The 13,328-nt window shown below is 27.4% G+C and overlaps 1 protein-coding gene across 2 annotated transcripts in view; it reads right to left on the bottom strand.

Moving 5' to 3' along the window:
- Window positions 1–6,983: 6,983 nt before the first annotated feature.
- The window catches only part of LOC107449161 (acetyl-CoA carboxylase), a gene marked incomplete at its 5' end in the record, with an annotated part of 85,955 nt that continues 79,610 nt past the window's right edge, over window positions 6,984–13,328 (bottom strand). For both annotated transcript variants that reach the window (XM_071188232.1, XM_071188233.1), the window contains 2 exon segments: window positions 6,984–9,264; window positions 12,152–12,285. In XM_071188232.1, coding sequence (XP_071044333.1) covers window positions 9,108–9,264; window positions 12,152–12,285 — 291 coding nt within the window.

The following is a 13,328-nucleotide window of genomic DNA, read 5'->3' as shown; positions in this document are numbered from 1 at the left end:
ATATATATATATATATATATATTACTGCATGTATAATCACTAAAAATAAACATTAAATGCATAATTTTTTTTTAGTTCAGAACATGTTGTCACAATTTTAATTATACGGAAAATTTATGAATTACGTTGAATTTATTATTACGAAAAATTTATAATTATGAAAAATATATTATTACGAAAAATTTATTATTGGTTAATAATTTTTTTCATTACAGGTTAAAAACTCTTAGATACTATTCTGATATTTTGTAATTTAAACTGATATTATTTAATAAGTGGGTGTAAAGGTTTCCGTGTTAGGGTAAAATATTCATTATTTACTAAATTTCAGTTGGCGTATATTTTTTTTTAAAGATTTCTTCACAGGGTCTATGCATATAATAGCTAAAGAAAATGTGGTCTTGACTCTGCCATAAATATATTTGAAATTAAGTTGGCAAAAAAAAATTTATTTGTGCTGATTTAAATCATTCTTAGAAAGTACTGAATTGTTTTTTTAATTAACAATTTCAGTAATTTTTATGATAATTTAAAGGTTTGTTGACATTTGTTTTAATTTTATAAAGCTGTTATATATATCGCTACTTATGATTATGCAATGAAGTATTATCGTTTAAAAATTTTCAATATCATAAGTAACTTCCCTTGCAATAAGATCCCGAAAGTTAGTAATAGAAAGTTTTTTTAATTTTCTAAAAAATAGTTAAACTTTAAGTTACACTTACACATTTATACTAAGATAGTTTGAATGATTAATTACTCTCAGCTATACATTTATGAAATTTTTGTGTTTTATTATAAAATTAAATGTAACATAGATATTTCAATTCTGACTGAATTATAATAAATTTGTTTTAATTTTCAGTTTAAAATTTCGAAAATTTTTAAGTCCGATTTCATAATCATAAAATAAGAACAAAAATTGGGAATTAAAAATAAAATTATGCATGAATAATCAAATTTACTAAATAAATCTATTTGTTGTACAGTTTAAATGTTACATATATGCGGAAATATAAAAACATTATAAATGTTACATACATGCGGAAAGATTGATTTAATACAAATATTTGCTTGCCTCCAATATTTTTGATTCAAGTTCTTTATATCGCCAGTGAAAGATCACATTTTATTTACAGAAACAGAATTACACAATACAAATTAAAAATTAACCGACGAAATTAACAAATAAAAATTAATCAGAAAGAAAATATAAAACGAAATTTTAAATAAAATGCTATATTAAGCAAAAGGAAAAATCTAAAATTTAGAACTTTTAGGATGAGTGTCTAAGACAAAGTTCCCAGACAGAATGACCGAAAAAATTGCCAAGGAAGTTTTTATGTCCTGAAAAGATTAACATATATATGCAGTCCTAGAAATCCAAGAGAATTCTTTGTTTGAGGCATGCATTTTATGACCGTAAATAGGATCTGTGTATAGCCGATATTTTAAAAAGTAGATGAGATAAGATAGAACCCATTGAAAGAACATTTTCCCTTAGAGTAATATGAGCTGGGCTGGCTATTTTTCTGAGGGGAGAAGTTTTGTGGGTGGTAAATCAATGAGGAAAGGGATGCTATCTAATTTAATCACTGAAGATAAGCGTTTGTTGCTCTCTTGACGAATGGGTAGCAAAGAGGCAGCAGTGATTATTTAATTTCTGTTACAGATTAATAAAAGCCTCAAAATAAAATGTCATGGGAATTCTCCATTTTTTTTTCAGTAAAAATTTTGAAAAAATAAGGAAAAATTATCTATCGTATTAAAAAAAAAAGAAACATTGCTCTGTACAATGGGGGGTGTTTGAACACCCCCCTTACCTACGTCCCTGCCTTGGATAATGCAACGCCTCTAGGCTAGGTTTTTAGTGCTATGTTTCCCCGTCATGTTTGGCTTAGCTACGCCTTAATAATCTGTTACACCTCTAAGCTAACTTAGCTAGGTCTCAATGACATGTTACACTGATAAGTTATACCTCGCTAAGCCTTAGTGATATGTTACACTGCAACATTTAGTTTTATAGTTAGGTCATAATAGTGTTACAGGCTGTAATGCTAAGCTTGGTTGAGTCTAAGTGTAACTTCATAACCGCCAGAAGCCTAACCCCATCCACTAAACTAATTCTACTTAGCTTATAGACCATTTCCTAACCATTGCGCATAGTATCGAGGAAAACTTTCAACCAAATGCTCTGAAGCTTGGATATAGCTTGTTCAAATTCTGTCGCGCCGCAGTTGTGGATGAATCTTTTTGCTCTCTTTCTCTAATTTATGTTATGTTCTTCAACAGAACGAGGGTTTGTAAACAGTCTTGCGTAATGAGTATACAAGCCTGCATTAAATAAATGTGCCACATATAAAAAAATAAATTGTATAGAGAGTAAAGAAACGTTCACAGTAGTTCTAAGGTTCGTGCCCCGAAGTTTCAGAAGAATGTTAGTGCTTAGATTACTAGTTTCAAATAATTGCCTGCTTTCTTTTCATTTACAAATAACCTGTTCTTTGTTTCACAATTAAAACAAAGAATAAGTTAAAAATCCTGGCCATGATAAATAACACAAATTGCAAAGGGACATCATCTAGAAAGAAAGGCGGTCATCGAACGAGGTACATCCTTCAAGGAAATGACAAGCAGCCACAAAACAAATATTTTGTAAAAAGAAACAAAATTCAACATTATTTGTTGCTAAGGCGCGAGCAAGCAACAATTACCTAATCTATATTAAATTTTCTGTGTTTGAAAGTCAACTTTGAATCACTTTGTATATCCATCAGAGATTTGATCAATACTAATAAAATAATTTCTCTCCCCAATTTTATCTATACAAAGCATTCTGAATTTAGGCGGTAAACTAACCCTCTAAATAAGCATTAAAAAAAGAAACTCTTTCAATTCAGGCATTAAAATTTAAACTCCGGATTGAATTTTTCGAGTCATCTTTTGGAAGATAGTTGGTATAACATTTTAATAAGAATACAATTATATGTATGCACTTTCGTCATTAAAATAAGCGCAACCATTTTGAAGCTTACATGACAGATTCGATATTGATATCCACCTTATGTCAAAGATTTTATATCATCTGTTCACAGCCGTTCAGTCCAAACCATAGGATTATGAATATTAGCATTACACTGACCTACTACAACCAAAAATCGCAGAAACAAGAGTTGATCTTGTCTGAATAAGGTGACCAGATTTCTAAACAATGATTTGAGGACATCAGTGGAAAGCAATGGAAAGATTGGAAAAATAATTGAATATTAATTTATTTGCACAAAAAGAAATTGACAACTTAATATTAGGTGCTGCACCATCTTCAAACTTAATTTCAGAAGTATAAAGTTTTGATGCATCAGTTGATATTCTGTAATTGTTTAATACAAATAAAATAAATAAGAACATGATTATTAAAACTTGTTTTTTGCTTAAATTATTTTTAGACGAGTATGTTTTTTTTCTCTGTCAGACAATTTTTTAAGAAAAAACATGTGCATTTCTGATTTCTTTGATATCTCCCTGCATATAAAAAAGATTAGATGTTTTTGAAGTATTTCAGAGACATTTCAGAACATATGTTAAGGTTTGAGATCATTTTCTGTCCCCAGAAAGTTAGAAAATTTTTTAAGAACAATTACTGAAATTCGTAGAAATAACTACTTCCCCAGGTTCATACTCTCCGAGAGTATACGCACACTTGAGATCAGGCGAATTTTCCCATTTAGCCTAACTTCATTTAAAAAAATTCATATTAAATCATTATTGCACTTAAATACGCTGTAATTTACAATAGAATATTATCATTGATAGTACCTGAATATACTGTAATAAAATTTTCCTCAATGCTTAAAGAAAAGAAATTCCAAAACTGACCTATAATATAGAAAATACAATCCAGCAAACCCCAAACGTCTAGTCTACACCCACACAAACCAATAAGCATTCTATCCTTTTCCCACTCCGTCATCTCCAGTAGAAAATTCCTGCTTTCACCCGACATTTTGTAGAGTTGCCACTCAAATCCGGAAAAAATTTCTCTGTGTTTTCTCTGCACATATAATACACAATATATCGTATTAAGAGGAAACATACAATCATTGAGCTCTTGAGTGACCTATATTAGTCTAGCTATTTCAATAACTGAAAAACTTAAAGAAATAAGCAACATCTTAACATACTTAAAATAAATAATGCTTTAGTAAATGAAATAGTTTAGTATACCTTAAATTTCCTAGACTGTGCTTTGAGTGGTCACCACACTTAAAAAAGGAAAATAAGAAATAAAATTTTCTGTACTTCCCCAGTTTGTAAGAAAAACTCAAAATTCCCTGCTTTATTATCCGTTATTTTAGGCAATTTTTAAATTCCCAGTATTTTCCAGGTTTTTCCTATGGAGTGATAACCCTGTTTTAGCACATGTAAATTGGGCCATAGTTCCAGTTATATCATGAACCTTTTAAAGCTTTAGTAAAATTAAAATTTGCAAGTATTTGTTTTTAATTATTTACAATTTAATGTCTTTTGACTAAAGAGGAAGAGCAGGCATCCCAGTTGATGTGTAATAAATATGGAAAATAACTACAGTAGTTGGTAATTAAAGAAAAAAAAACTTATGAGCAAATTGTAAAATTCCATTTCTAATGCTAGAGCTGTTTTTCTAGTAAGCATCATTGGACGAGTTGGTTTAAAATTTTTTTTTTTTTTGGGGGGGGGTNGGGGGGGGGGGAGTGAGACTCTACATTCTGGCATGCACTGCTCAAAAATGTTTTTGAAAAGGGAAAAACTCTAGTCATATATTATTATAGCAGCGCATCTTTCCTTTACTAAGGCAGAGAAAATTGTGGATTTTGTAATTCATGTTTCTTCAGGAATAGAAACATGATATAATTTATGACATTATAATACATTACATGATTTCATATAACATGTCAAATTCTAGAAAAACCTTCAAGAAGTTTGATCCGCACAATTGTGAAAATTCCATCTAATATTCCTTTTTTTTTTTTTTTTTTTTAACTATGTGCATTTATTTTTTAAAATCAAGATTTAAACATTTTATTATTATATGTGTAAAATTATGTTTAAACTTACTGAAGTAATTTCATAAAAACTAATTAGTTAGTTTAAAATTTTCATATATTTTATTAATAATATACTTTTTTGTAATCCAAATTACAGTTAAAATGAAAATGCTTTTTTTTTTTTTAAATTATTAATTTTAGTGAAATTTCAATATTTTATGCAGTTTAACAAATGATTATACTTCAGTAAGAACGTCTCAAATAAATGGTATTTTAAGCAAAAATGAGAAATTATGTTTGACAAAATGTAAATAACAGTAAGCATGAGCATATTCAATAAATAACGAAATTTTCAAACAAAATTTTGATTAAAATTGGAACAAAATCTGCTTTTTACAGGCTTTAAAGGTATTTGAAGGTAATTTAAGAGTATTTGAAACAACCTGGGTTAGTACAGTTATAAAATATAATTTAAATGCGTTGTATTAAAAAATAAATCTACTAAAACTTAAGGTCATTGAGATATACTCAAATTGTAACAAAAAGGCTTCTCACTAATTTTAAGTAATTAACAAGAATTTTAAGTAATTAAGTAATAACTTGAAATAATCTGGGTCTGTACAGTAATAAATTACAGTGATCTCTCACTTATGCACCACCTCTTTTATGCACCTTTTTCATTTATACGACGATTTTTATAGGTCCCAGTGCATTAGATAGGAAAATAATGATAAACATCCTTCGTTTATGCGTCGCTTTAAAAATTAATTTTTCAATTATGCGCCGAAATTTTTGGCTGGCATTTTAATTTTTTAATTCTTTAAATATTTTTTCGTTTAAAAAAAATGTTTTAAATTAAAAATGAAGCAAATGAGCAATCCTTGTTACAGATAAAAAGAAATATATGTTGTTAGATCCTATTGAATTTGCTTCCCCCTGTGACCTTTTCATTTTTGCTGTTTCTGGAAAGAGATTCTTTCTAAAATTTTGAATAGGGTGTCTTATCTTTTACACCAACAACAATGAAAGCCCATTCATCTTTCAGAAAATGATCAATTCCTCTTGTCCAGAGGTTAGTTTTACCCCCATGCTGTTTTCTAGAAAAAGAAGACACCTGGAATACGAAAGATGAAAGAGACCTCGATCACTTACTTGCAGGCAGATGGACATTATGAGTACATAAAAGGAGGTGATCTGTTTAGTGAGGGAAATACTTGAACAACTTATTGTGCAGCATATTATGACGTAAAGTATTTTTCTTAGAAATTTATCATGTGATATGTTTCACCCCCTCCCATAAAACTCAAATTTTTTGTGAAGAACTGTTCATTTATATCTAACTAAAACTTGTGAATGATGAGAACGTGGTGGATGATACTGACGAGATGATAAAGTTTCTCCAAATCACACAGCAGTATTGAAAGCTTTAGACACTATTCCTGACTATTTACAATTTAATTTTGCTTCTGAAACTCCCCCTTATCCCATTTATATGAACTGGAAAAAACTGTTTTTGAATAACGTCGGCAAAAACAAATACAAACATGTATTAAGATTATTTTGTAAGAAAATAAATTGTCTTAAGGTATGTTAAATTTTTTCTTTGTATAATTATAGTAAATACCAAAACAGTATAAATATTAACATTAAATCTTTAGAAACATATTTATTCATATTGTCACTGCAATTTGAGTTGCGTTTTAGAATCGTGAAGTTTTTCACTTATGCGCCTCTTTCACTTATGCGCCTCTTTCACTTATGCGCCTGCGCTTTTTTCTCTTGGCCCCTTACACCGGTGCATAAGTGAGAGTTCACTGTATGTTAATCCAATAAATGTGTTGTTATAAAAATAGAACTACTAAAAATATATTTACTTGGCTTCTCTGTCAAAGGAACAATAAAAAGGGAATATAGTCATAATTTAAGAACTATTCAACTTCACAATAAAAAACATACCAATTTAGAAATTAACAGATTTATTTCAGTATAAATATATGTATTTATTAAGTTAAAAAAATTTATTTTGATTAAGATTTTAACAGAATCTGAAAACAATTTCATTCAATGTCAGAAAATACTCATTTAATTAATAAAAATAAATAAATAAAGGAAATAAATAACAAAAGTTGATAATTACATAAAATTTGATAAACAAAAATATGTTTTTATCTACCACTTAATTTAATAATTTAAGATATTTTTTCCTTAGCAATATGTAACTTGATTAAAGTGTGAGCAAGAAAAATATTTATCTTATTCTTTATAATCTTGATAAAAAACATAAAATGCATTCGAACAAAACAAAATATAGTCCACCAAGAAGAGCTTATTCAGTTGAGCATATTTCACATAAACAAACATAACAAATAGATATGTATGTATAAATAAGAATAAAATTTCAGCTGCTTTATTTTGATAAAAGCAGAAAACAAGAAATCAGATAGAAACAAAATATAAAATGTCACCCAACATACAGAAAATACTTTACAGTTGTAATTTTTAACACAGAACAAGATTGTATACACAAACATATTGACACTGAATATCATTACTGAAGTATTTTGTAACAAAAATAAAGAGATTTATTTGATGGCATGTTAGCAACTGGACTAGGCAACTGAATTCCTTTCTAAAAATCTCACAACTTAATATTTACAACTAGTCATTTTATTTTCATAGAAATATCACAAGCTGGAATGTGGTAAACATTTATACACACATAGTCAAATAAAATGTTAATCTACAATGTTATATTTAAAAAAATACATAGATAAAAATATTAAATAATGAGAATGGAGCTAAGAAAATAAATCAAAAGAACAACAGTCTGAAACACTACAAAATGTTTAGATTTCTCCCTTAAAAAGGCATTTTTTATTAAATAAAAAATTCGAGTTTTTTCTACATTCCTTCTTATTCAGTTCTATTAAACAACTAAACATTATTTAAATCTGCAGTAGCAATTAAATTTAATAAGTTTAAAAATGTTTCCTCTTATTTCTGAAGCAATGCAATTAACCAGAATGTGGATTAAAAACTTATCTAATATGTGTAAATAAATTTAGTACTAAAAGGAATAAAACAAAAATTTTGTAAATAAACCACCAGTTAAGTTAGCAGTTTGACAAATCATTTGCAATCGCACAAATATATTATTTCATGATTTAGGACTTCATGTTACTTTACGTCACACTAAAAGCAGGATATTTTTAAGATATGGAAATTTTAATGGGAAATTAGGTTTTGCATGCGTTTTTAACGCCCAAATGTAATGAGTTAATTTAAAATAGAAATTAGTGTTTTTTTTTACATAAAATTAAAATTAAAGATATGTCAAATAAAAAAATTCTTAACTAAAAGCAGGATACACAAAAATATATAATTTCAGTTAACTATTCAACGAGAATAGTGATTTTAACAAATACATATTACACTGCATCCAACTCAACAACCAGTCATGAGTTATGAATAAAACTTTTAATAATCATTTTACTTTTAGTAAATTATCTAAATCTTTAAAACATACAAAAAAATTTAAATTTTAATTTCTCGCAAAAATTTCTAGAAAAAGTATAGAACTGAATCATTACCTACAGATAACCTAGTTTCAGTTTCTTTAAAATCTTTATTTGATATCATTAATATTTTTAGTTGATAATATGCATTCATGAGCAAAATGTTAATTGCATTAATTTTGAAGTAGAAATATGTTTTAATTTCTTCGTAAGAATCTTTCTTATTCCTTTTTTTTTTTGTGTCTTAGGAACCAGAAAAGAAAGGAATGTCTATAAATGCCTTTTTAAATGAAAATAAGAAACAAGAATTAAGAAACATCATAGTGCTGCACATTTTTTGTAGCTCACTGTGTTTGTGCAAAAGAATTCTAGATACAACAGATAATTTGTTTGATTTTGATTATGTTGGAAAATTAAACAGTGTAGAGATGAAGAAAAAATTCATTCACAAAAACAAATTCAAAACGGTACACTAATATAAAGTTAGCAAACTAAATGCAATGCCTGACATGAAATAAAAAGACACAAATGTGCAAGTATAAAAATTATTTCCTATTAGGCTCAAAACTCATGCATCTGCATTGGAATGAGGTATTTCGGAGTCACTTAAATGAGTTTCAAAGGCACGTATGGTATTAAGGATATCAGTTCTTTGTTGTGGTGTCATATTTTGAATAATATGAACTGCACAATCCATAGTTATTTCAGGGTTTTCATGCAGCATACTGTAAAAAAAGAAATACATAAATTATTGTTATGAAAGTTTCCATGAGGATATATCAGCTAAACATGAAAAGAAAAAAAAAACAAGATTTAAAAAATATATAATTCATGCAAACTATTCCATCTTACCTAACGTATTAAGAATGGGAAACCTTAAGAATTTTTAGTTAATAAAATACAAAAACTACATAACACAATAACAATAAAATTCCTTTTCAGTGTTTTCACTACAGCGCGAGAACGCGAGAATCTCGCATATTTTTTTCTTCTCTCGCATTAAAAAAGGATTACCGCGAGAAATTCGCGCATTCTATATATCAATTTCAAAATTCGCAAATTTCTCGCATTTTGGAAAAAGCTTCGAACTACGCCATTTAGAATAAAATCCGTTTCACTTTTCTTCCTGGATCTTTCATTATTCTCAACATCTGCCCCATTATCTAGCTTCCCTATTTGCCAGTATTGTTCAGAACCTTTACGAACAACAGAACACAACCATGGAACTCCTTTTCAGAACACATTTCTCTGCAACCACGAGTTTACCGTAGGTAAGGTTTCTTCATGTACGAAGTTCAAATTTTTATGCACTTATGTAAGATGGACAAATACCTTGTAAAGGCAAAATCTTCTATGATGATGCACCAAAAATATTCAATGCTTTAAAAAATAGAAGGCGTTAAAAATGTATTATAATTAAAGAAATGATTTTTTTCAAGAGTTTTGTGTTTCTCAGTTTTTAGAAATCTCACTTAACTTTTTGAAATCTCACCCTGTTTTTGAGAAAGGGTGAGAAATTCTCACCCATTTTTTTTCTATGATGAAAACACTGCTTTAAGTGTAATATTTTTTTTATTTATGACTTATATTATAAGAGCTAATATTAAATGTTTATGTTTATTATATTTTTGAAATCATAGTTTTAAATAGTAATATAGTAATTTTTCATGATTATGAAGAAAATAATAATTATTGATACATAATTATTTTCATAATTTTTTTCCAGCTTTGCTAGAAAATATAGTCCCCTTAAAATACATTTGTGACAGATAAAAAAGCTAAGGTAAAAAGCTAAGGCACTATCTAAAAGGGACTGAAAATTATTTTAAAATGGCAGTGACACAAAGAACTCAAACAAAATTATAATTTGTAGCATAAGATGTATAAGTTCACAAACAATAAAACTTGTGCATTTTGTAAGAATTATGTTGTTATAAAAAAGCGAAAATAATATTCTGTAAAACAATTTTGAAAAATATTTTAACTCACATGCTGAAAGCTACTTAATTTTAATAAACACAAGTTCGTAGTTTGCATTAAGACAATAAGTAACAAATGTAAACTAATATATCTCCTATGATAGGATAAAAATTTTCTACTACTGTGGACCCTCAGGTAAAATATGCCTTTTTAAAGATTCAGTTTATTTACTTATAATAAAACATTTTAGCTCTTGTGGATTCCTTGCAGAACACTTCAGCTATCGACCCTTCTAACTGAGAGATCAGAAGTTGAAATCCCAGCCGAGACATTTGGTTTCTATTTCAAGATGTCAAATCGAACAAGATTGATAACTATTTAGTACGTTTCATTCAATATTAAATCATTTTTTTTAATTAAAATACATTTTTTTTAAAAATTTAAACTTTAAAAAAATAAAATAAAATTGATTTAAAATACATGAATTATTTAAGAAAATTTATTTGCAATTTAGTAATTTATTTTTTTTAATGTCTAGTTGAATTTCTTAACAAATATTTTAAGCTTTTATTAAATTTGGTTCTGAAAATACTAACAAAATTACATTATAATTCGTGTTAAAAAAAGATAGAAAGGAAAGATGAATTAAGTAAACTATTTATTACTGAAAAAGATTATGTCATTGAAAATACAAACTTTGTTGGTAATACTTAATTTTTTAATAAGAGTTATAATACAATTTTGTTTATATTCTCACAATTTAAGTTAATACAAACTTAAAAACAGTTAAATTAAAAAAAAAGTTAAATTACAACTTTTTTCTAAAAAAATTCATGAAAATTTGAGTTTAAATTTTATAAAAAAAATTAAATTGAAAAATTTATATATTGAATAAAACAGACTAAATAGTTATTAATCTTGCTAGATCAAAGATTTAGATATAAAAATCAAATGTCTCAGTTGAGATTTGAACTCTTGATCTCTCAGTTGTAAGGCGGATAGCCTTACTCTTGTGTAACGAATCCAGTAGAGCTATAAAAATTTATTATTTTATAAGTAAATGAATTAAAATTTTACCTCAGCAGCGGTTAATTTTTACCATAAAAAAATTTTCAACCCTGCTCTTTAATTTAAACTTAGTTTTGTTTCAATACAGATTTTATAGATGTACACTTCCCTCGTAAGGAAAATTTCATAGTATATCTTGTTCATTATCAAAGAGTTTACAAACATATTTTTAAATAAAATTTTAGCAATTTGTTAATGTACAGAACACAAACTGAAAAAAATAATCCTGATAATTTTGATATTTAGCTATAGGATCTCAACATAGAACAAGAAAATCTTTGATATCTTCAGGGGATTGACTTCAGACATCTTAATTCAATATTACAAACAATGAATAAAAAAAATGGTATTCTTTTAAGCTAAATATAGTGATTTATAACTGATTTATGACTCCTCAGACATGGAAAGTAAAAAAATGCATCAATTATTTTAGATTACAACTTCATTTTAATTTGAAAAAAAGAAGGCAAAAAAAAACAGTTGAAGGTTTTTAAAATAAAAAGAAATTTATCCAAAGATAGTCACACAAAAATATTTTAAAGTTACATAGCACATATTTGTAAAGAATTTACATTTTCTGAAAGCTTTTAACTATTGTTGAACAAAATATTTCAGATAGCATACCTTCTAATCTGAGAAATTACTGAATCTCGACGAAGGCAATGTAAATTTTCTAAAATCTGAGAACGCTCTCTAGAAGTATCCAATTGAGCAACTAACCAGTCAACAACTGCCTTGTTGTCATCCCACAAGTATTGCTGCAACATTAATTAAAATAATTTAAATATTTCACCATTAAATGGGTTTTAATTTAATTCAGGGGTACATATGAAACCTTAAAGATAGTTCGTAACAATAACCTCTGAAGCTGCATTTGATTCTATTTAAGTGATGTTTTAAGTAAATAAAAATGGTTGCAAGCTTTTAGAGCACCTTGCACAAAAGTGCCTAGCCTCACTAGAAGAAAAATTGCGATTACCTAAAAAAGATAAGTACAAAAAAAATACAGTTTGCATAAAATATAAATGTAGGTCCATTGAAGATTTAAAAGCTCCAAGATCCTAGGAACACTCAAAGGTTGTTCACTGTAAACATCTTTGGTGGTTGGACAAAGCATGTGCATTTTCTTTCATGGATGTATACCAGTGGTTCTTAACCTTTTTAAGCCGCGACCCAAATTTGAGAAATATGTTCATGCCGCGACCCAAAAAGAAGTCAAAATTTTTTTATTGCTTTATTTTAGATCGTATTTTTAAAAAATCTTCAATTCTAGTATGATGATTATTTTTAACTTACAAATTTTTTATTTATTTTTTTAATAATAAAGATTAACAAAAGTACTTTTCGATTCAAGGAAAATTTAATTAATAATCAAGTGTTTTTAATAATTTTTATTGACCAAATTAAAATATATTTATAACTTTTTGAAAATAATTGACATTTTAACTTATTCCTAAAAAAAAGAAATATCAATACATATGTTAAGTCTTTTAAATTTTAAATGTAAGTTACACAGTTTTAATGAGAACCTTGTGCTTGAATACATTTTGAAAGATCTTCAAACCTCGGTTGAATGCTTGTCAAGGAGCACCTTATATCTATTTCAGGATTTAACTTGTTCCGGTAATTGTTTTTGATTACACACAGAGCCGAAAAACCAGCCTCACACATATATGTTGTTGAAAAGGGCAATAATACTTTTAGGGCTTCTTTAACAATTATTGGCTTTTCGGTTTTTAATTTTAACCAGAAAGCACATAAAGATTCAGTGTTTTTGTAGAAATTGTATCGAAGTGCTTGG

Source organism: Parasteatoda tepidariorum, chromosome X2 (assembly GCF_043381705.1).
Source record: "Parasteatoda tepidariorum isolate YZ-2023 chromosome X2, CAS_Ptep_4.0, whole genome shotgun sequence".
Lineage (NCBI taxonomy): Eukaryota > Metazoa > Arthropoda > Arachnida > Araneae > Theridiidae > Parasteatoda > Parasteatoda tepidariorum.
Note: the sequence above shows the minus strand (reverse complement) of the source record. Positions and strands in the feature narration are given on the sequence as shown.